The sequence below is a fragment of the Xenopus laevis genome, chromosome 5S (genome assembly GCF_017654675.1).
Source record: "Xenopus laevis strain J_2021 chromosome 5S, Xenopus_laevis_v10.1, whole genome shotgun sequence".
Classification (NCBI taxonomy): domain Eukaryota; kingdom Metazoa; phylum Chordata; class Amphibia; order Anura; family Pipidae; genus Xenopus; species Xenopus laevis.
Window position 1 is genome coordinate 9,983,484 of NC_054380.1, and position 25,540 is coordinate 10,009,023.

The window sequence follows — 25,540 nt, forward strand, 5'->3', positions numbered from 1 at the left end:
AGCCGAATTCGGCTTTCTAATGAAGAGTGTGCAATTGTCAAAGTGCCCCTGAATCTCCTCTGGCGCAAAAAAAAGTAACCACTGTTGAAGTGGTCACTTACCTTACACAGTCAGGCTTTGGTTAACCAGGCTAGTGACCCATATACTGTATACTTGTCATATAATCTTGTCATTGATCTGGGTCTTCCAGACCTATTACTGCTAGAATATTCCCTATTTTTTTCCCATGTTAATTGATAATGTAATCACACCATAGTGCATAGTTTTAGTTATTAAAATAGAAGTCACAAACATTTTTCTATGCTTTTCTTGTGTCCCAGGGATCAGTTCTTACAGAATATGACTTGGCTGCATTTTCCACTCTCCCTTACTGTGTGAAACAGGATTTTCTTATTAGCTCTCCCAGAAAAGCTGTTTAGCCTTAGATGGCCCTGGAAATTAGGCATTATCTTCCAGTATAATATCATCTAAGCACCTCTGCTGCATTTGAAAGTCAGGCTGTATTAATGTATGTTCATGCAATACAGCACCATTAACATTTTCTTCACAGGGTCTCATTTAAAGTGGGTCTCATTTATAAACCATGAGAAAATTTGCACCTGAACAGTAAACCATAGCAAATGTAAGGGTTAATAAGAATTTGGATAAAAGCTAGGAGAAACTCTCCATGTCCTTAAAAAGAAATCATACAGTATTTAGATCAATGCAGGTCCCACCTTCCCTCCATTGCCAGTGTATTGTATAAAACCTAAATTTTCAGTTTTCCCACAAATTTTTATTTTTGTGGTCCCACCAATATATAAGTTTAGAAAACAAGCAGTTAGCATGACAATTATCACTTCTTCATTAAGACACTGCACGTTCTTCAATAGCCACTTTCCACTGACATGGGTAGATTGGGGTAAGTAAAAGTCTTTGGAGATTGTCAGGAGCGTTTAAAACACAGGGTTTAGCAGCAATAAGAATTAGGGAAGCTTTACAGAGAATGGGGCAAAACGTACAAATTCAGATGCCATTTGTTTTTCTGCTAAATAGTTTGAAGCCATTTGTGTTGCAACAGTGTCCATTTAACACGTGTACACGTAACTGTTAATTGTTGGTACTGAAAAGTGAATAAAGCATACAGGAACAGAAAATACAGTGGCCATTCTGGCAGTGATGTGAAGAGAAAAGTTTCTGCCTCTGTCTACCTGTTATGAAGGAGTCACAGCAATAAACTTTAACTGTTTAAGAGGAAGTCTTCCATACCTCGTGTCTTAGGGTAAGGGCACATGCTAAGATTTTGGCACTAGGAGTGCTTCATTTTCTGAAGTCGCCGAAGTTTCCTTGTGAGACAACTTTGGGTGACTTCGCAAAACAAAGCGATCAGGCAACTAATCTCCCTGAAAATCTAGAATCTAAATCAACGCCGGGAAGGCTTTTCAGAGAGATTAGTTGCCCGAAGAAGAGGCGATTATTCGCCAGGCGACTGCATTTCCCGTGTGTCTCTGCCCTTAAGTTTACAATCTGGATAAAAAAGACTTGATGGGTTGAATCCCAAATAAAAGCATTCCTTTAAGGAGAAATTAATATAAGGAGAAATGGACGGATACAATTTAATTTGTAAACTTTATTGTTTTAGTTTATTTGTTGATTTCGTTTTGTTACTTTTTATTTGTGAACGCTATATTTTCTATGTCTGTACAACACAGATGGCTATAACATAAACGCTCCCCTGTAGGCTACTTGGCATAAAAATTTTGCTTGACAATTTTGCTTATCTGAAATTTTGTGCAGGTACTGAATAAACATATTTTAAAAGAAAAAAATAGGACTGTCCAATGTTCCCTCTAAGCTAGCGCACACAACAAATCGTCGTGCGCACAAGGAAAACACAAAATTTTGTATTAATTCTGACCTGAGCACACAGTTTTTAAAATCTGAGTGCAAAAGTTTAAAATGTGCACACAAAATATTTTTTTTGCACACATAGACGAGAAGGAATTAGCAGGAAAGTTATACTTGTTATCCCACATCCGTAGGGCCAAATTCACTAACCTGCGGAGTTTCGCTAGCGCAGCCTTCGCTGCACTTCGCCAGGGCGCCGCTAATTCACTAAAATCCGAAGTTGTGCTCAGGGAGGCAAAAGGTAGCGAACTTGCGCTAGCGTTAATTCATTAAGCAAAACGAAGTTACACTAGTGATGCCTAATTTGCATACGGGGCCAAGTTAAAGCTGAATGGACGTATATGTAGCAGCAAATACATTACACTACACAAGCCTGGGAAAGTTTCATAAAATTAAATAGAGTTGTTATTTTGCTCTATACGTGTCCACTGTATAGTTTAGGTGTCTTATGTTAGGAAATGTAGCGGGGAAGGAGGGTATCACCCTTAAAAAAGAAAAGACACCAGCGTTTTTTGGGATTTAGAAAAAATTTCAACTTTTTTTGAAGCAATCCATATCTACTCTATTGCACTTCACCTGGTCTGAGGTGGCGAAGGCAAGTCTGGCGCAAAAGGTAATGTTCAGTAAAATGCGCAAGTTATTGAATTAGCGTAGTTACGCCCCTTCACCATAGCGCAACTTCGCCTGGCATAAGGGTGTGAATTAGTGCTAGAGTAGGTCCACATCGCTAGCAAATTTACGCCAGCGCCCGTTAGTAAATTGGTGAAGTAACGAAATAAGGTCACAATGGCGAATTTGCGCTAGCGTTAGGCGCTTCAGTGAATTTGCCCCTATGTCACTTCCCAGAGGCAATTATGCCCACTGCTACTTTAGGCACTATCTTTCCCTACTATAAATGCTATTTACAGACACAGGTTATTATTTCAACAGCTACAAACAACATCTTACCTAACTATACCGATACCAGCTTATAATTTAGGATGGTCAATGTGAAAGCACAGAACCCTAAAATATGCAGGGCAAACAGGAAAGTGGGTGAGCGTTCATATGGATCTGGAGATGTTTGCACACAACAGGGTTAGACAGGACAGATCAAACAATAGCCCAAAACATTTTCACATGTTAGGACTTGGGAAGTATGTATTCTGGTTATCCCTCGCTCCATTACCAAAGGTCTCTTTGCAACCTTTGTGCTCCAAGTGCAAGTATAAAGATTTGTTAAATGTTATCTGGCACACATTCAGGCACGTTCAATGCTTTGATGGCATCTAAAAACTTCATTACTTCATGTTCTGGTACTTTGGAAACTTTAGAAATGCCTCTTAATGTTGGATTTATTTATAAGCGGTTGTAAGTTAATAAGGTCTGGTTCTATATTAAGTTATGAATACAGTGCATGTTTATATAAAGACTGATTCGTTTGAAAATCCTTTTTATTTAAACTGATGAAACTTTTAAACATTCAGCATTTTCCAGTGCACAGTTAAGCCTTTCATAAAGCAGGTTTGCATAAACTGAAATAAACAGAAGACAATATAAAAGGCTCATGGTATATGCTGGGTCTACTCCACTAGCCACATTCACACAGTGTGGGCTATTAATATAATCCTTGCTCACAGCTGTCATGAGCTGCATTAAATGTGTTCACAAAGTATCAGAGGGAACGGAGACACATATTTAGGTAGGTTACATTAATTGGGCTTACCCTATACACCCAGGCTTTCCAGAAGTTTCTGAGTTTGCAGCTACTGTTGTTACACTGATGATCAGGGCCACCATCAGGGGGCACTGGGGGGACAATTGTCTTGGGCCCGATGGCTTCTATATGGAGGAGAAGGAAAGCTACTGAAGAAGTTTATTGCCAATAGATTAGCCACAATAGTGCAAGCTATAGCACTATATTTAATCTGCAGAATGCTATACCATACCTGAGTAAACAACTCTAGAAGCTCTCTCTGTTTGTTTAGGATAGCAGCTGCCACATTAGTTTGATGTGACATCACTTCTTGACTGAGTCTATCTCTGCTCACTTACAGCTCTGGGCTCAGATTACAGCAGGGAGGGGAGGGGGAGGGAAGAGGAACAAACTGAGCATGCTCAAGCCCTAGCCCTGGAGGTTTATGTTGAAAACAGGAAGTCTGATACAGAAGCCCATGGGGCAAATTTACTTACCTCTGAAATTGCGCCAGCGACGGCTTCACTGACATCGCAACACTTTGCCTGGCGTAGATTCGCCAGGATAACGCTAATTCATGAAAATCCGAAGGTACGTCCAGGGTTCTGAAGGCTTGCGAAGTTGCACTAGCGATAATACGATAAGCAGTTCTAATTAGCATACGGTGGGAAGTTAAAGTACAATGGACATATATGTTGCAGTAACAACATTACACTACACAAGGCCAGGGAACATTAATCAAATAAAATAGAGGTGTTATATTGCCCTACACATGTGCCCACTGTATTAGTTTAGTTGCCATATGTTAGGAAATGTAGGGGGGAAGGAGGGAACCCAAAAAAAAATGTACTACATTTTTCGCCCAATCACCCTGTAAAAAGTAAAAGACGCCAGCGTTTTTTGGGACTATCTACTCTGTTGCACTTCGCTTGCTCTGAGGTGGCGAAGGCAAGTCTGGCGCAAGAGGTAACGTTCAGTAAAATGCGCATCTTAGTGAATTTGCGTAGTTACGTCCCTTTGACAGAGCGAAAATTCATCTGGTGTTAGAGTGCGAAGGACCGCTAGACTATCTCCTTCGCTAGTGAATTTACACCAGCTTTAGTCACTTTGCCCTTTAGTAATTTTGCCCCCATGTGTACACAATAGAAGGAAAGAAATGTGGTGTTTCTTTTGACAGAGGACTCAGAGCAGCATTACTTTGAGAGTTTGTCAGGAGAGGAATATAAATGTCATGAATAAAAGAATAAACATTGTCATTTTACTTATATTCAATATTACCAATCAAGTATCTTATTTTCTGGATTTTCGGGGATGAAGTCATACTGTGTTTTTCGTTTTATATTATGAAGATCTGACATGTTACATTGTTTCATGAGTCAGAACCACCAGTGGAGTGAATATAAATAGCAAAAAACAACAACTTTAAAACCACTGAACAACATGTCTTAGAATGTATACTGAAGTATTTATTGATATATTTATATAATACACAAAAGCCATGAATATCTTGTAAATGATATCCTTATAAACGGTGAGTTCTGATGTCATCAGTTATAAACGGTGAGTTCTGATGTCATTTCTGTCACAGGACTCACTGAAACTTTTGCATTATAATAAATAAAGTACCCCCAGTTGTAAAATATGAGGATATTAGAAGTTACCTCTTAGTTCCATGACCTGTATAAAAACACTCGGCCTTCGGCCTCGGTAACTTATAATATCCTTATATTTTACAAGAGGGGGTACTTTATTCACTATATCATTTTTCATATGCATAGAACAGCTTTATGGTGGAATCCCCCTCTGTTAAATGAAATTATTAAAAAGTTGGAATCTGTGTGACAAACATATGCCTGTTTTCATGTGTGATCATGTATGTTTCTTACACATTTGTCATCCATCATCGCAGCAATTAAAATTCATAAGGAACTGTCTCCTGGTAGAGAGGCCTATTTATAGCAGATAAAGACAATGACCCAGGGAACGAGTCAAGAGGGTTTAATTACTTTCCTTTTACAATGATTGGCTGGAAGCCCTGCTGCAGCACTCAATTATTTTCATATGTTTTTTGTACCTTGGCAAATGAATTAAAAAGAAAGGAATCATTTGCTAATTCAGAGTATTAAGTGACATGCCTGGTAATAAACACTATTAAGGGGAGAATGCAACATCCAAAGATATATAGGGGTATTAATCCTAAAATAATGGTGTTGCACACTATGGGGCAGATGTATGAAGGGTCGAATATCGAGGGTTAATTAACCCTCGAAATTCGACTAGGAACTAAAATCGTTCGACTTCGAATATCGAACGATTTAGCGCAAATCATACGATCGAACGATCGAAGGATTATTCGTTCGATCGAACGATTAAATCCTTCGAATCGAACGATTCGAAGGATTTTAATCCAACGATCGAAGGAATATCCTTCGATCAAAAAAACGCAGGCAAGCCTATGGGGACCTTCCCCATAGGCTAACATTGAGTTCGGTAGCTTTTAGCTGCCGAACTAGGGGGTCGAAGTTTTTCTTAAAGAGACAGTACTTCGACTATCGAATGGTCGAATAGTCGTTCGATTCGTAGTCGAAGTCGTAGTCGAAGGTCGAAGTAGCCCATTCGATGGTCGAAGTAGCCCAAAAAACACTTCGAAATTCGACGTTTTTTTAATTCGAATCCTTCACTCGAGCTTTGTAAATGTGCCCCTATATTCTCGTCTATATTGCACAATTCACTGTCATACAGCATATCTTTTTCTATAAATTCTCATATAAGACAATATACATTATTTACTAAAAAATATAAAGATGTTTAAAGGAACGTTTGAAGAACACTGCCTTGGAGTTCTGTGAACTTTCTGTTCTGTGAACTGAGCCTGTAACCTTAGGCCTTTACATTGTCAGAATATCTCAGTGATTTATATTATCCTTATAATTTACAATAGGGGGTACATTATCCCTTATAATACATGAATGATACTCAGAGTTCCCTGTATAACTCAGCCTGCAGCCTTGTGCCTTTATATGGTCACAGAACCCCTCAGTGATTCTAATATCCTTATCATTTACAGTAGGGGGTACATTATCCCTTATAATACGAGTGATACTCAGAGTTCCCTGTATAACTCAGCCTGTAGCCTTGTGCCTTTATATGGTCACAGAACAACCCCTCAGTGACTTCTAATATCCTTATCATTTACAGTAGGGGGTACATTATCCCTTATAATACATGAGTAATACTCAGAGTTCCCTGTATAACTCAGCCTGCAGCCTTGTGCCTTTATATGGTCACAGAACAACCCCTGAGTGACTTCTAATATCCTTATCATTTACAGTAGGGGGTACATTATCCCTTATAATACATGAGTGATACTCAGAGTTCCTTGTATAACTCAGCCTGCAGCCTTGTGCCTTTATATGGTCACAGAACAAACCCTCAGTGACTTCTAATATCCTTATCATTTACAGTAGGGGGTACATTATCCCTTATAATACATGAGTGATACTCAGAGTTCCCTGTATAACTCAGCCTGCAGCCTTGTGCCTTTATATGGTCACAGAACAACCCCTCAGTGACTTCTAATATCCTTATTATTTACAGTAGGGGGTACATTATCCCTTATAATACATGAGTGATACTCAGAGTTCCCTGTATAACTCAGCCTGCAGCCTTGTGCCTTTATATGGAATATAAATACCAGAATAAATGAAAGGGGTAATCTTACATCTCTATAGCAATGAACTACTGTAAACAACTTCCATTCGGCACAGAACTAACAGCCGTATAAATAATGCAGAAGCCTCAGAGGAATAATATGGCACAGCTACAGCAATAATAACAGCCCGTCCCAGTTAAAGAAGCAATTCACATTGGAATTAACATTTTGCATGATGCAGGCAATGTAATGTAATATATAGTGAATAAAGTACCCCTCTTGTAAATTATAAGGATATTATAAGTTACCGAGGAGTTTCATGACCATATAAAAACACGAGGCCGAAGGTCATGGAACTCCGAGGTTACTTCTAGGGCAGGGATCCCCAACCTTTTGAACCCGTGAGCAACATTCAGAAGTAAAAGGAGTTGGAGAGCAACACAAGCATGAACATTTTTCTTGGGTTGTCAAATAAGAGTTGTGATTGGCCATTAGGTAGCCCCTATGAGGATTGTAAACCTACATTGAGGCTCTGTTTTGCAGTAAACCTGGTTTTTATACAACTAAAACTTCCCTCGAAGCCTGGAATTCAAAAATAAGCTCCTGCTTTGAGGCCACTGGGAGCAACATCCAAGGAGTTGGAGAGCAACATGTTGCTCACGAGCTACTGGTTGGGGATCACTGTTCTAGGGGCACATATACTAAGGGTCGAATATCGAGGGTTAATTAACCCTCAATATTGGACTATCGAAGTTAAATCCTTCAACTTAGAATATCGAAGTCGAAGGATTTACCGCTATCCATTCGATCGAACGATTCGAATGATTTTAATCCATCGATCGAACGAAATTCCTTCGATCAGAAATTTGCTAGAAAGCCTATGGGGACCTTCCCCATAGGCTAACATTGGTGCGAAGTAGGTTTTAGGTGGCGAAGTAGGGGGATCAAAGTTTTTTTAAAGAGACAGTACTTCGACTATCGAATGGTCGAATAGTCGAACGATTGTTCGATTCGAAGTCGTAGTCGAAGGTCGAAGTAGCCAATTCGATGGTCGAAGTAGCCAAAAAAAACTTTGAAATTCGAAGTATTTTTTATTCTATTCCTTCACTCGAACTTAGTAAATGTGCCCCCTAATATCCTTATATTTTGCAACTGAGGGTATTTTATTTATTATAATACAGTTTTAGTGAATCATGTGACAGAAATGACATCAGAACTCACCGTTTATAACTGATGACATCAGAACTCACCGTTTATAAGGATATCATTTACAAGATATTTGTGGCTTTTGTGTATCATATCTATGTAATATAATAATATGCAAGTGGTTCTGATTTTATATTGGGTGGTTTTCAAGTGTATTTTTTTCTGCTTTTTTTTTAATTATTATGTGTGCTAGGGCAAAGTAGGATGCATCGAATCCACTATTTTGGGATTTGGCCAAACCCGAATCCTTTGTGAAAGATTCGGCTAATTACTGAATCAAATTTGAACCCCATATCCAGGTCTCATACCTGTATTAGTAAAGGCTCTTAGAATCGAGAGCACTCTTTATTCCTTTCTAATCTTTGCACTGCTGGCTCTACCTCTTGACAAAATTTAACAGAAGCCAGCTCTCCTAGCATCAAAACACCAATTGCTGTATGCTTCTTCACAGGTCTGTTAATGATCTTCTGGAAAACTTTTTCAAAAGACAGAACCAACAGTGAAAAAAACAAGTGCAGTCAGACACAGTTGACAATAGCAACAGCATATACACATAACTTTAAAACCAGTGAAATTAAGGTATAGTTTATACAGCAGCCGTGGCCAGCTCCATGTTCTCCAGCTCCCATTCAGCTCTAATCAGATGATCCCATTGGTGGTCAATAAAAGGGCAACCAAGTTTTTGAGTTTTTACCTTGAAAGCAGCAAGTAAGTTGCAGGTAAAACTTAGTCCCTGTGAAAAATGTTTATGAAGCAATAGAATTCTTAAAGGACAAGGAAAGTTAAACTAAAGAAGTATCTAGAAATGTTGTACATTATGTTTTGTTGCTTCTGTACCAGCCCAAGGCAACCACAGCCCTTTAGCAGTAAAGATCTGTGTCTTCAAAGATGCCCCAGTAGCTCCCCATCTTCTTTTCTGCTGATTCACTGTACATGCTCTGTGCTGCTGTCACTTACTGAGCTTAGGGACCCACTCACAATATACAGTACACATAGAATAGAAATGTCACAATATAAGGCTGATTAGTCATTAATACAGATAATTACTACATGGCAGCACAGAAACCAGTGCAATTAGCATCAGAATTTAATAATCAGCAAACCTGTAGCATCAGCTTATATTACAGCCAGGGAAGCTCATTTTCTGCTGGATAATTAGTGACGAGCCCTAAGCTTAGCTTCTCAACAGCCAATCAGAGCCCACTGAGCATGTGAGTGTCACAGACACTTTCCAAGATGGTGACCCCCTGTGACAAGTTTGAAGTCCTGGATCATTGCTGCTATTGACAAGCTCAAACTTTGGGCTGGTGCAATAAGTTCATTATATAAAATATGTCATTTTTAGCCATATCCATTTTAAGGGTTTAGTTCTCCTTTAAGGTTCCCTGGACTTGTGCAATGTAATGTATTTGCTGCAACATATAACGCTAGCGAAAATTCGGCACCCTGGACGCAATTTCGCATTTTAGTAAACTATTACTGTCTGAGCGAACAAGTGTTGTGATGGCTGCAAAACTGTCACTGGCGAATTTTCACCGCTTACTAAATTTACCCCCTAGTGTCTTTATATTTATGTTTATTGCAGTGCAAAACTGTACAGTCCTGAGTATAATAGTAGTGCTATATGAATTAGGCATGCACCGAATCCACTTTTTTGGATTCGGCCAAACCTCCGAATCCTTCGCAAAAGATTCGGCCGAATACCGAACCAAATCTGAATCCTAATTTGCATATGGAAATTAAGGGTGGGAAGGGGGAAACATTTTTTACTTCCTTGTTTTGTGACAAAAAGTAACGAGATTTTCCTCCCCACCCCTAATTTGCATATGGAAATTAGGATTTGGATTCGGTTCGACCTCGCAGAAGGATTTGTCTGAATCCTGCTGAAAAAGGGCGAATCTCGAACCGAATCCTGGATTCGGTGCATCCCTAATATAAATATACATATATGTTATGCATACAGTCTACTTTATAATCACAGTGTGTTGCATTCACAGGATGTGGAGGGAGTGTGTATAACTATAACAAACAAGGGAAAGTTGTGCTCACCACTAATTTTTAAATCTATTAAGCGGGGGTGCAATGAGGCTGCACTAACAAAATATTTAAGACATTGAGACTTTTGTGCCTTAAGCTACCAAAAAGTGCCTTACCCTTTAATAAAGAGAATAGATTTATTAGGGATGCACCGCATCTAGGGTTCAGAATTCGCCAGGATTAGGCCGAATCCTTCTGCCAGGCCGAACCGAATCCGAATTTGCATCTGCAAATTAGGGGCAGGGAGGGAAATCGCATGACTTTTTGTCACAAAATAAGGAAGTAAAAAATATTTTCCCCTTCCCACCCCTAATTTTCATATGCAAATTAGGTTCAGTATTTGGTCGAATCTTTACAGAAGGATTCGGGGGTTCGGCCAAATCCAAAATAGTGGATTTTGTGCATCCCTAGTTGTTATATTGCCTTACACATGAGCCCAGTGTATAGTTTATGTTCCATATGTTAGAAAATGTATGGGAGGAACCTGGTTACCCAAAATTTTTTTTACATCTATCACTCTGAAAAAAGGAAAGCGCAACGGTTTTTGGGACTTAAAAACTTTTTTCACTAAAGAACAGTGGCGGAACTACCGGGGGAGCAGAGGGTGCGAGCGGGCCAGGGCCCGCACCCCCTCAGGGCCCCCCGACAGTCCGTGCGCCACTAACAAATGCGGCCGTAAGGAGGGGGGCGGGTCCCGGGTGCGCGTCACGCACCAGGGCCCGCCCCCCTCTAGGATCGCTACTGTTGAAGAATATGATGTAAGTAACAGAAGATTGAGGAAGATCTATACACTCCAATGCACTTCTTCTGGTCTGAGCTGGCGAAGGCAAATCTGGTGAAAACGTTCAGTAAAATCCGCATTTGCGGAGTAACGTCCATTCGCCAGAGCGAAAATTAGGCTGGCGATAGAATACGAATGACATCTAGCGTCTGTCTCTTTCGCTAGCGAAGTTACGCATGCGCCCGTTAGTAAATCGGCAAAGTGCCTGAAAGCGGTAACATTGGCGAATCATCGCCGGCATTAGTCACTTCGCCGTTTAGTAAATCTGCCCCTAGTTGCCATGTGGGATATATTCAGCTTATTGCCACCGGCTACTCCCATTTACTGATATGGGAATGACAAGGAAACACAATTTTGATCACTTTTTGGTCCAAACATTGCCAAAAACATTTGCTTTCGATTCGTTAAAGTAACAGTAACAGCAACAAATAAAAGTGTGTTAAAGTAATGACGATATAACGTATTGTTGTCCTGCGCTGGTGATGTAATAAATCCATAGTGTTGGAATGTGAACTAACATCAAGTCAATGACAAACACTGAGAAAACGTGAGAATGACAAAAGCGCCTCAGCTACATTGACGGATATCGTCACGATTTCAGGTCACATGACTGTATAAGTAAATGCGTATAAAGGGCTGTGGCAGGTACATAATGGAACAGGGCGGGAGAATTTGGCCCGCAGACTCCCTCACACAACTCAGCACCCTGACACAACAACTAGCTCTGACGTCACGGTTACTAAGATACCGAGGCTCGGGGAACAGACCAAAAACATGAACCAATCCCTGAAGAATTATACGACGCCTCACGGCGAGTCGATAGGCTTTAATATCTGGAACGGGAGCCAATAGTATTCCAGCAGCCTTACGTTCTGGCATAGACGTCACGATTATAGCCCGCCAGCTGTCACGAGGATCCACCTTTAAATGCGTAGTCTGGTTTATAAGGGGCGTGGTATTTTCAATCTAGAGGCGGTCCTCTAAAGCGTGTTGCCGCCTACGACCCTTTCCATTGGCTGGTGGGCTATGTTGCTGCTGTCTGTTAAACAAAGATACGGGCGTTGTGCATTCTCCCGCCCATTTTCTGTAAGTGGCCTTTCTGTCCCCCCTCTGGGCGTGGCTGTGCGCTGTTGTGTTGGGGCTCCGCCCGGCTTCTGTTCAGCTGCTGTGGTGAGGGAAACGCAAAATGGCGGACGGAGAGCTGAACGTGGACAGTCTAATCAGCCGACTGCTGGAGGGTAAGTGCCCAGGACACGCCGGGATCGCGGTGCTGGTGAATTTAATAAACATTGGGGTGATTGGGCTGTCGTGCGGAGAATCGCTAGTGAGGCCTCCAGAGCCGGGAGTCGCGCGCATGTAAAGTCTAGTGTTTGCCCTGTCTGTGACACTGGGGCTGAGCCTCGTCCTGGAAGAGGGGAGGGGGGTTGCCTAATAATGGGGCCGAGGGACATCTCAATATTCTACCGCTGATAGTGGGGCCGGGGGAAATTAATGAGGGCGCAGATGTGATGGGGGAAGAGGAGGGGCAAGTGCACTATTAATGGGGGGAAGAGGAGGGGCAAGTGCACTTTTAATGGGGGGTAGAGGAGGGGCAAGTGCGCTATTAATGGGGGGAAGAGGAGGGGCAAGTGCACTTTTAATGGGGGGTAGAGGAGGGGCAAGTGCACTTTTAATGGGGGAAGAGGAGGGGCAAGTGCACTTTTAATGGGGGGTAGAGGAGGGGCAAGTGCACTTTTAATGGGGGGAAGAGGAGGGGCAAGTGCGCTATTAATGGGGGGAAGAGGAGGGGCAAGTGCACTTTTAATGGGGGGAAGAGGAGGGGCAAGTGCACTTTTAATGGGGGGAAGAGGAGGGGCAAGTGCACTTTTAATGGGGGGTAGAGGAGGGGCAAGTGCACTTTTAATGGGGGGAAGAGGAGGGGCAAGTGCACTTTTAATGGGGGGTAGAGGAGGGGCAAGTGCACTTTTAATGGGGGGAAGAGGAGGGGCAAGTGCACTTTTAATGGGGGGAAGAGGAGGGGCAAGTGCACTTTTAATGGGGGGTAGAGGAGGGGCAAGTGCACTATTAATGGTGGGAAGAGGAGGGGCAAGTGCGCTTTTAATGGGGGGTAGAGGAGGGGCAAGTGCGCTATTAATGGGGGAAGAGGAGGGGCAAGTGCACTTTTAATGGGGGGAAGAGGAGGGGCAAGTGCACTTTTAATGGGGGGGGGAAGAGGAGGGGCAAGTGCACTATTAATGGGGGGGAAGAGGAGGGGCAAGTGCACTATTAATGGGGGGGAAGAGGAGGGGCAAGTGCACTATTAATGGGGGGGAAGAGGAGGGGCAAGTGCACTATTAATGGTGGAGAGGAGGGGCAAGTGGGTTATTGGGGATCTAAGCAACTGCAGTTGTACAGAGGAGGGGCATGTGGCCTGTTAATAAGGTGCAGAGGGGATTCAGTGTGGGGTTTAGGATAAGGAGGGTGGGGGGGGGGAGGAGGTGTGTGGGCTGTTGGGTTTAGGAAGGAGAGGCAGGAGATTTGTGTTATGATGGGGCAGATGAGCAGTTAGAAGGTGCCAGTGAATAGAAGGTGCAGGCGAATGTTAATGGTAGAGGGATTTGCATTGTGGGTAACATAACGTTTGATGGGGCGTGTCTATTATATTTATTAAGTGGCAAAATATTTAGTAGAATTGTATTATGTTGGCATGTGGGTTCCACTACTGTATTTCCTTATGTATAACTGAAAAACTATTTTCATTTGATGATGGATCCTTTTCCTTTTTATTAACGTTCGTAGAAAAGTAAAAGACATAAAAGTAATAAGGTTCAGTGGTGGTGTCTTTAGTGTTGTCCTGTCTGTGAGAGAAGCCGGGGACTGTGTTGGATCTCACATTCTGCATTGTGGAAATATCTGTAAAGGCACAAAGCACTAGGATCCACTAATAGTCTGCGTTTGTGTTTAATGGATATTATAGCAACCCCGGAGCATGATCTCTCTTCAGACTGACCATGTATTATACGCCTCCACCATAAATAAAAAGTACAGTTAGTGCCTGTATTTAATATCTTTTTGTTTTGGTTTCTGCAAGATGTGCAATGCATTGAATCATTAGGGTTTTGGTTATTTCCATCTGAAGAAGCCGGGCACACCCACGTCCCACTGCCGCTCGTATATAGAGTCCTTAATCTATGCCGGGTTCCTCAGTGTGTGATACGTGTTTATTTCCCTTGGATACTGTATTGTATGTTCTGTCCCACGCTCTGTTTATCATCATGGTCCCTATCACTCTTGTGTATTGGATTTTACTATAACCTTTAATCTGTTATAAAGGTCAGAGCACTGGTAATGCAGCATGTGTTTTGTAATTGCCACACAGGGGAGAATATACGGATTACCCTGATGTTCTCCCAGTGTAATAAGTGTCCTAACCACTCTGAATAGCAACACCTATACTATTCCATTTGTACCTGTATGTTACTCTCCCATGTAGATCGTAAACTCTGAAGGTATGGACTGTGTTGCAATATGTAGCTTGATATTCACGGTGTACTACATGGGGGGGGGGAGAGTATAGAAAGTAACCTGCCTTGCAACATTGTGTATAGGAAGTAGACTCATTTAATGGGATTCTGTCATTTTTATGATGTAGTTTTTATTTTTAAATTACTCAGTTTACACTGGAAATAATTTTCTCTACCATATAAAATGTCATTCCTGAACCAGCAAGTGGAATCTTTTTTTTTTTTTTTTTTTTTTAGTTATAATATTGGTGTGTCGGTGCATCTCAGGTCATTTTGCCTGGTCATGTGCTTTCAGAAAGAGCCAGCACTTTAGGATGGAACTGCTTTGACAGGCTGTCCTTTTCCTACTCAATGTAACTGAATGTGTCTCAGTGGGACCTGGATTTTACTATTGAGTGTTGTTCTTAGATCTACCAGACAGCTGTTATCTTGTGTTAGGGAGCTGCTATCTGGTTACCTTCACAATGTTCTGTGGTTAGGCTGCTGGGGTGGAAGGTCGGGAGTGATATCACTCCAACTTGCAGTACTGCAGTAAAGAGTGAATGAAGTTTATCAGAGCACAAGTCACATGACTGGGGACAGCTGGGAAACTGACAATATGTCTATCCCCATGTCAGATGTTAAAATTAAATATAAAAACAACCTGTTTGCTCTTTTGAGAAATGGATTTCAGTGCAGAATTCTGCTGGAACAGTACTATTAACTAATGCATTTTAAAAATATTAATTTTTCCCCATGACCGTTTCCCTTTAAGAATGTTATATAGGGATGAGTATAAGAAGGAAGCTCATGTGAAATCCTAGGGATTATAGGTAAAAAGCTGATTTTCTAGGCGCGCCAAGATAGCGAGTATAGGAAGGAGGGCCGTGTTTTGGCAAGTGCTAAATTGGTCCTACAGGGAGTAGCATGAAGTTCTGGGTGTGTCTTGCAGGGCAGTATAGGGAATCTCCTGTGTTTCTGGGATTGCAACAGTGGGAGATAAGGAAATAAGATTAGTTTCCTATAAATGTTAGTTTGAAACACTTGACTGAGCTCTAGGAGGAAATTTGGATAATGTGTCGATTACTTTTAAGTTTACTTTTAGTATTTTGTAGAATGGCCAATTCTAAGCAACTTTTCAAATGGTACCCTAATGGTAGTTAGGGTCATTAGGCCCCTAGCAATGCTTCACTTACTTGATTAGCTGGGCCCCCCTGCTTTCAGCATGCTGCCCACGGAAGCTTTTCTCCTATTAAGGCTTCCTGTACCCTCGTGGTCCTTTAAAGGGATACTGTCATGGGAAAAAAATTTTTTTCAAAATGAATCAGTTAATAGTGCTGCTCCAGCAGAATTCTGCACTGTAATCCTTTTCTCAAAAGAGCAAACAGATTTTTTTATATTCAATTTTGAAATTTGACATGGGGCTAGACATTTTGTCAATTTCCCAGCTGCCCCTGGTCATGTGACTTGTGCCTGCACTTTAGGAGAGAAATGCTTTCTGGCAGGCTGCTGTTTTTCCTTCTCAATGTAACTGAATGTGTCTCAGTGGGACATGGGTTTTTACTATTGAGTGCTTTTCTTAGATCTACCAGGCAGCTGTTATCTTGTGTTAGGGAGCTGTTATCTGGTTACCTTCCCATTGTTCTTTTGTTTGGCTGCTGGGGGGGAAAAGGGAGGGGGTGATATCACTCCGACTTGCAGTACAGCAGTAAAGAGTGACTGAAATTTATCAGAGCACAAGTCACATGACTTGGGGCAGCTGGGAAATTGACAATATGTCTAGCCCCATGTCAGATTTCAAAATTGAATATAAAAACATCTGTTTGCTCTTTTGAGAAATGGATTTCAGTGCAGAAGTCTGCTGGAGCAGCACTATTAACTGATTCATTTTGAGAAACATTTTTTTTTCCCATGACAGTATCTCTTTAAGAATAAGTCCCGGTAAAGCTGTACAGGGATTGGATAAGGAGATCCAATCCCAATGCAGAATTACCGGGATTTTTCTTAAAGGACCAATGAGGTTACAGGAAGTCTTAATAGGAGAAAAGCTTCCGTGCACAGAGTGATTTTATTATATTCCCTGGGGTGAGCAATAAGGGTATTTTGTTTTTGCTACTCCGTGTAGCCAATCAGTGTGACGTGTAATGTTTTTATGTCGGTCACTTCTCGCACAGGTCATTATTTCAACTGACCTCGGCTTATTGTTAGGAACTGCAGTTGACCTTTTTGGCCACATGCATAGAATAGTAGCCATTTCATAACAGAATAGAAGGTTGTGAGGAGAGGACCTGAAGAGAATGATAAGCAATTAAAAAAACAATTGCAATATAATTAAAAGGGGTTGTTCACCTTCCAAACACTTTTTTCAGTTCAGTTGTTTTCAGATTGTTCCCCAGAAATTAATACTTTTTTCAATTACTTTCCATTATTTATTTATTAACTGTTTTTCCAAAATCTAAATCAAAGTTTAATTTAGGTTCATACTCTAAACTGTTACAATTTTGCAACATTTAGTTGATCCATTTCTCAGCAGCATCTCTGGAGTATTAGTAACTATTGTATCAATTCTAACAGCTGCCTGTAATGAAACCCAGAGATTCTGCTCAGCAGGGACAAAGATAAGAAATGGATCAAGTAAATGTATCAATTTAAAACAGTTTACACGGTCGGCGACCCTCACCTAGAGCTGCTTTAGAAGGTGAAAAAAGACACTTTACAATTCAATATTAGAAAAACGGTAGCACATAGAAAATAGAGAGTAATTGGGGAAAAATTTGTTGAGTCTGCATAGAACAGGTCCACCTATGTAATGCTAAAAGTTAATATAGAGTTGAACATTCCCTTGAATTTGTAAAATAAATAAGGTTAGAGGTACTTGGCCGTGCCGTTTACTGACTGCTTCTAGGGATTTTGTGTGTTCTGGGCTATCCAGGCACGTCTTTACTATATTTGGCTTTGTTTAAAGGAGAGACCAGATTTCCCATTGCTTGGGCAACTTGTGCTTCTGGTTTGTTGGAAGGAATTTTGTATTTCTGGCTGCTGTGCTGTATGTAGGGGTCTCCCTGGGTTTGCAGGAAGTTTCCTGACTTTAAGATCCAAGAACCAACTCTTTATTTTTAGAATATTATATCTCTAAAAAAAGCCTTTACAGCCCCCAGAGACAGCTGAATTTCTGCTATCAGCTCAAACACTCCTGAATGTCTATGAAACTAACCATTTAAAATATTGATTGCGGTTTTAAGAGTTGGCATAGCATTAACCCTATGAATTATGTGTTGATAGTAATCCGGCCACCATAATGGATATCCCATTAGCACTTGTCCCTTTTACCTGCTTATTCTGTTTTTTTGTTATTCATTATGCCCATTGTGTATATGTACAATATAACATTCACAATAGTAATTGGTTGTGATGGTAAATAGCAGTGATTAGTAATTAATTCTGATTCACATTATAACCGAATAGAAACGCAGTCTGCATCAGAATTGATTCATACTTGGCCATGTAGCACAGTGGTCCCCAACCATTTTTGGCCCGGGCACCAATAAAGAGCCGGGGGGGGGGGTCGGTCAGCGTCCAATTTGGCGCACTGTGATAATTGTTTGGTGGCCCAGTTCAGGACTGTCCACGGCCCGGTTCTGGCCCGCGACCCGGCGGTTAGGGACCCCTGATGTAGCATCAGCTTCTATTTATTAACTTTTTTATTCCTTATTCTAGGGGTCCCCCAACCTTTTTTACCCGTGAGCCACATTCAAATGTAAAAAGAGTGGGGGAGCAACACAAGCAAGAAAAAGTCCCTTGGGGTGCCAAATAAGGGCTGTGATTGGCTGTTTGGCAGCCCCTATATGGACTGGCAGCCTACAAGAGGCTCTACTTGGCACTATACTTTAGTTTTTATGCAATTAAAACTCACTTCCAAGCCTGGAATTCAAAAATAAGCTCCTGCTTTGAGGCCACTGGCAGCAACATCCAAGGGGTTGGAGAGCAATATTTTGCTCATGAGTTACTGGTTGGGGATCACTGGCTTATTCTGTCCCCTAATATAGTTGTACACACTTATTAAATGTGCATATTACTACATAACTTTGCAAGAACAAAATTTAAGTCTTTCTTAAAGGGCCAGTGTACCCTTCAATACCCCTGCTGCCTTTTGCTTGAAGGGGAAGGAAACCTAGTCGGCGCAAACCCCCCTCCCCCCCACCCGTTTGTTGCCCACCCTCCCTCCTCCCCGCTGGGCAAATGCCCCTAACTTGTTACTTACCCTTCTGCGCAGGTCCAGTCCAGGGAGTTCACAGACGACATCTTCTTCCACGCGATCTTCTTCCTGCTTTGAACGGCGCATGCGCAGTAGGATAATTTTGCCGGTACGATCTACTGCGCATGCGCGTGACTTTTGGCGCATGCGCAGTAGATCTGTAAAGGTGAAATGCTCCTACTGCGCATGCGCCAAAACACCATTCACAGCAGGAAGAAGATCGCATGGAAGAAGATGTCGTCTGTGAACTCCCTGGACTGGACCTGCGCAGAAGGGTAAGTAACAAGTTAGGGGCATTTGCCCAGCGGGACGGGTAGGTCAGGGGGGAGGAGGGAGGGTGGGCAACAAACGGGAGGGGGGTTTGCGCCGACTAGGTTTCCTTCCCCTTTAAAGCAACAGTAACATCAAAAAACAAGTGTTATAAAGTAAATAAAAATATCATGCAGTGTTGCCCTGCACTGGTAAAACTGGTGTGTTTGCTTCAGAAACTTTACTATTGTTTTATATAAATAAGCTGTTGTGTAGCAATGTCGGCAGCCATGCAAAGGAGAAAAGGCTTTGTAGATAAACTCTGTAGAACATAATGGTGTTATCTGTTATCCACTATTTAACCTGTGCCATATAGCCTTTTTTTCAATTTCCGCCATTGCTACATAGCAAAGTTTATGAAGCAAACATCAGTTTTACCAGTGCAGGGCAACAGTACATTATATTGTCATTACTTTAAAACACTTCCATTTTTTGGTGTTACTGTTCCTTTAATATTTGTGCATTGAATTCAGGTTTCAGCTCGGTGTTTGGCTAAATCCCAGCACTTTTTTGCTGGGTTTGGATTTGGCTGCATTTTTAGTGTTTAGCCAAAGAGAATCTATGCTCTGGGGTAATGCAACACGGGCTGACAGGTCCCATACCTATATGATGCAGACAGGGATATTCTGAAACTATTTGCATTATGTCTTCGTTATTTATTTTTTGTGCTTTGGAATTCGTTATGGGATCTGCTATCTGGAAACCGGTTATCCAGAAAGCACGAATTATAGAAAAGACATAAATGCCATTTTTTTTGAAAGATAATTTGATTTCCTTTTTCTCTGTAATAATAAAACCATACCTTGTACTTAATCCCAACTAAGATGTAATTAATCCGTATAGGAAGCAACACCACCTTATTAGTTTTATTTAATGTTTACATAATTTTCTAGTAGACTTAAAGGGGTTGTTCACCTTTAAATTAATTTTTAGTATGATGTAGAGAGTGATATTCAGAGACAATTTGTAATTGATTTTCATTTTTTTTTTATTCAGCCGCTCTCCAGTTTGTAATTTCGACCATCTGGTTGTTAGGGTCCAAATTCCCCTAGCAACCATGCACTGATTTGAATAAGACACTTGAATATGAATAGGAAAGAACCTGAATGGAAAGATGAGTAATAAAAAGTAGCAATAATAGTATATTTGCAGCCTTACAGAACATTTGTTTTTCAGATGGGGTCAGGGACCCCCATTTGAAAGTTGGAAAGAGTCAGATGAAGAAGGAAAATAATTCAACTACAAAAAAGAAAAAATGAATAACAATTAAAAATTTGTTTAGAATTGGCCATTCTATATTATAATAAAAGTTAACTGAAAGGTGAACCACCCCTTTAAAGTATAAAGATCCAAATTACGGAAAGATCCGTTATCCAGAAACTCTCAGGTCCCTGCGTGTTCTGGAAAACAGGTCCCATACCTGTATTTTGTGTTTTTGTTCTAAAGTTCTCGAATTTGGTATTTCTGTAGTTATTTGGTTGCTATGGTTCAATTTACCTTAGCAACAAGGCAGAGACTGGAATTACTAGAAAGGTAAGTAGTAAAAATATAATTGTAGTCTCACCGAGCAATCGTTTTTGGCTGCTGGTGACCTCAATTTGAAAGCTGGAAAGCGTCAGAAGAAGAAAATAATTTAAAAAAAAGCAAACTATAAATAATGATATAAAAGTGCTAAGAACTGGACATTTGATTTTTAATACAAATATACAGAAAATAAACCTGTATATTTTAATAGCTGCACTAATGGATCACTTTCATTTTGTGTCTTGCTGTGGAAGTTGCAGTATTTCAAATGCTATTATATATTTAATGTAATAGTTCAGCCAATCTGCCTAGTGGTTTAGTGAACTCCTGTTGTACAGTGGGATATATTCCCCCCCCAATATATACTTTGTGTAGCCTAAGGGCAAGGCCAGACGTGGCGTTTTTACGTTGCTCTTTTGAAAAAAAAAAAGAACAGCCAGGTGTAAATACGCTACTGAAACCACATGCGACCGTCAACATGCGTTTTTCAGCACGTAGGATTCTTTTCCCAACATGCACTTCTCATTGTTCTCATTGAATTTGGACGCCATATTTAAAATACGCTGCGTATTTACGTAAAGTGTGGTTTCAAACGTGCAGATCCCATAGAGTCTATTGATTTGGTAGTTCCTGGTGTATTGGTGTTTCTGCTAAAAAACGCCAATACTGGTGTCCTGTGGTGGATTTCAGCTTGCAAGCGCCCTGTGTGAATTGACATAGTGCGTTTTCCATTTGTTTCAGTGGTAGTGCAGTTTATGCGTATTTACGCCTGGCTTTTTTAAAAACTCAACGTAAAAACGCTGCAAAAACGACACGTCTGGCCTTGCCCTAAGGACTGCCGAGGGAACGGGCTTTATTTGGCGCCAGAGCCTTACATGGCTATATTTAGCTCTAAGCTTAAAATGATTAACTTTGTTTAGATTAATTTCACAGTGGCTGTCTTTGTTCTAATTCCATTTTTTGGGAATGCTCTATAGCAGCACAAAGAGTTAAACTACACATAACGCAGGAAGTTAAAGCCAAGAGCCCAGTTATGTTTGGTGCCTGGAGTTTACACCCAAATGGTGATGGGTTAAGCGCCATGAATGAACCTTTGTGTGCTGGATTCTGCTGATGTGTGTAGTTTAAATAACATTTACAATTCATACTCCAAAATCAGTACAGTACTTTTTTATCTTGGATTTTATATATATATATATATATATATATATATATATATATATATATATATATATATATATATATATATATATATATATATATATATATATATATATATATATATATATATATATATATATATATATATATATATATATATATTACGGATGCACCGAATCCACTAATTCAGGTTCAGCCGAACCTGAATCTTTTGTGAAAGATTCAGCTAATTACTGAATCAAATTTGAACCCTAATTTGCATATCCAGGTCTCATACCTGTATTTGTAAAGGCTCTTAGAATCGAGAGCACTATTTATTCCTTTATAATCTTTGCACTGCTGGCTCTACCCCTTGGAAAGATTCTGCCGAATACCGAACCGAATCCTAATTTGCATATGCAAAGGGGAAAACATTTTTTACTTCCTTGTTTTGTGACAAAAAGTATCACAATGTCCCTCCTGCCCCTAATTTGCATATGCAAATTCAGATTCGGTTTGGCCGGCCTAAAGGATTCAGTCGAATCCTGCTGAAAAAGGGCGAATCCCGAACCGAATCCTGGATTGGGTGCATCCCTAATAGATATAGAGATATGTAGAGAGAGAATTATATATATATATATATATATATATATATATATATATATACACATACACACATACACACATACACACACACACACACACACACACACACACACACACACACACACACACACACACACACACACACACACACACACACACACACACGGATCTTCGACAGCTCCTGACGAAGATCCCCGTGGGGGATCGAAATGTTGAGGCTTAATAATAAAACATTTTTTTGTTTTTTCACTAAGACCCTGTGAGTGCCGCAATCCTTTTTCACTATCTATATATATATATATATATATATATATATATATATATATATATATAACAAAGCAATAATATGCCCATCCCCCCTGCTATTTTTGGTCACTGTGTATACTGTCCAATTGATTTGCCCCTGAGAAAGCCGACCTGTATGTGAACATAGATGTGATAAACGTTCTATTGTATACCTCCTTGAGGCAGAGACTCGAAACATCTGATTTTGTGCTACATCTCTAGTGCTGCCCATTCATTGCCTGGAAATGTTTTTTTTCCCCTCTTTGATGTTAATGGAAGAACTTTAGAAATGTAGAATCTATATTACTATGTAGGACTCTCTGTCTATTAATCCATTACTATATATGCACTCACTTCTTTGGTTTATGGATTTCCTTCCGAGCCTGTTCCCTGCAATGGCAGCATCAGTGTTCTGGTGATTTGGATTGAAAGTGAGACAGCAGTGATCTCCCCAGTCCCCTTTTTGTTAGACGCATTGTTCGCACTTGCTCTGACAGCTGTAGATAGGAAACTTCTGATGGTCCCTAACTGCTCTGCAGGGAAACAATCATACTTTAAAACAGCAGGGGGGAGCAGTAAGTTTGCGTTTAGTATACAAAATACTAGGGATGCACCGAATCTAGGATTCGGCCAAATCAAATCCTAATTTGCATATGCAAATTAGGGGTAGAGAGGGAAATCACGTGGGGTTTTTGTCACAAAACAAGGAAGAAAAAATGTTTTCCCCTTCCCACCCCTAATTTGCTTATGCAAATTATGATTTGGATTCGGGGGGGGGAGGGGTTTCGGCCGAATCCAAAATAGTAGAATCTGTGCATCCCTACAAAACACAGCATTTCTAGCATTATTCTATTTTAGACTTTAGTTCCCTTTTAAATCAACCCACCATGGAAAGGCCCTGGCTAAAGCTGATCACACGTTGGATACATATTTGTGAGGTTGTTTCCTCTTGTAATAATTTCTACTATTAATTGGTGACGGTGTCCCTCTGCTTGAGACGGTCTCATACCTTGCCTATATAAGGAGGGTTAATAAGTCAAATCCAATTCCTGCCCCAACAGGCTTTAAGACTCTTTACAGCAAACGCTGGGAATGCTTTGCATTGATGTAGTGTCAGTCTGTTGAATTGTCCAGATGTATGATATGTTAATATAAACATATGATAGAGTATATACAGTGTGCTAAAAGCTAAGGAGCTTGGCAAAGAATGTTATATAGAGTTGAGTATGTCATAGTGAAAAGTGCTGTAATTTGAAGACTTTCTACAACTGCTCAGATATATCTATGTCTGTATAAATACAGTAGAACCCCAATATTACGTTTCTCAAGGGACCGTGTAAAAATAAAATGTATAATCAGGGAAAGGTGTTGAGGACACATAAATGTGCGCCCTCAATCTCCAACAAAGCTGTTGCTTCCTTTTGCTACATTTACAATCTTGTGCCCCAGTCCCTAACTCCTCCTTTAGCACCGCTTGCCTCTCCGCACCCTTCAACACTGCTGCTGCTCCAGTCCTCCTGCCCACTTTCTTCTCCAACTAAGGGTTACCTCTCCGGATTGCTTCTTAAGCTTGCCTGCCCCCCCATTCTTCTCAAGCAGACTGCCGTTTTCCTTTTTGCTCAACATAATGTTGTGCCCCGGGCCCTTACTTCTCCGAGTCTTGTGAGCGGTCCCTTACTACTTCTTCTTCCTTGCCGGTTCTAGCAGAATTGTGCAGAGTGTCACAAGTTTCAAATGTTTTAACACTATTTTTATCACTAAAAACATGTTTTATTGATAAAATAGAGGGATTGCCAAGGGACAAGTGTCATAAAGCGACTTTAAACCCGGGAAAACAAAACGTAAAACCAGGCAAAAACTCTTATTATGTGGCCATAGACGTTACAATTACAATCATTCCTGGAAAAGATGTTTCCAAGGAAGATCATTAATTCCAGTATACGTGTAGAGCTGAATCGTCGGATATACATATAGAAACAATAGAATTCTACCTGTATCTGATGATTCAGCACTAACAATGGCCGATGTTTGGAAGCCTTTAAAGACATCGGATGAATATTTTCCAGCCAGCCCGATCGATGAGCCGAAAGATATCCAAGTCTTCTGCTGATATTGGTTGGCTCTTCTCCCACCATACATGCACTGAACATTGTACGAAAATGTGTCCTTGTATGATAGTATTGGGGCATCTATGGCCACCTTTCAGGTAAGGGCACACTCTGCTAATTCAGGAGATTAGTTGCCCAACGGCAAATCGCTTCTTCTTTGAGTGATTAATCTCCTGAACTGCCTTCCCGTCGGCTAGAATTTAAATCTCCGGCGGAATGGCACGCGATTCATTTTCTGAAGTCGCCTCACAAGAAATGTCTCAGCAAAGCTTTAGCTATAATTAACAAATGTTTCAAAGATAAATGTTTTTTGGGGCGCCTTCTTTGAGGGCTGGATTTATATTTGCTCCTTGAGGGTCCAACCCTTCGTTAGGTCACTTTGCCAAAGTTGCAAACTTCGAGTGCAGCTGAAAAGATTTTCTCTGGGAAAGCATGATACTACTATAGAATATTTAAACAAGTTTTCTTAAGACAAAAAACTTCAGGACAGCACCAGCGAATTTTTTATATATAATAAAACGCCTTTATTTGTGCTTCACAGGGGCATCACGGCAACGTTTCAGGCCACATGGCCTTTTATCAAGCTTGATAAA

The 25,540-nt window shown here is 40.7% G+C and overlaps 1 protein-coding gene across 1 annotated transcript in view; it reads left to right on the forward strand.

The window, feature by feature from the left end:
- Window positions 1-12,323: 12,323 nt before the first annotated feature.
- ppp1cb.S (protein phosphatase 1, catalytic subunit, beta isozyme S homeolog) overlaps window positions 12,324-25,540 on the forward strand; it is a 58,029-nt gene continuing 44,812 nt past the window's right edge. The window contains exon 1 of the mRNA XM_018264908.2: window positions 12,324-12,476. Within this exon, the coding sequence (XP_018120397.1) occupies window positions 12,425-12,476 (52 nt within the window). The 5' untranslated portion in view covers window positions 12,324-12,424. The remainder of the gene's footprint in view (window positions 12,477-25,540) is intronic.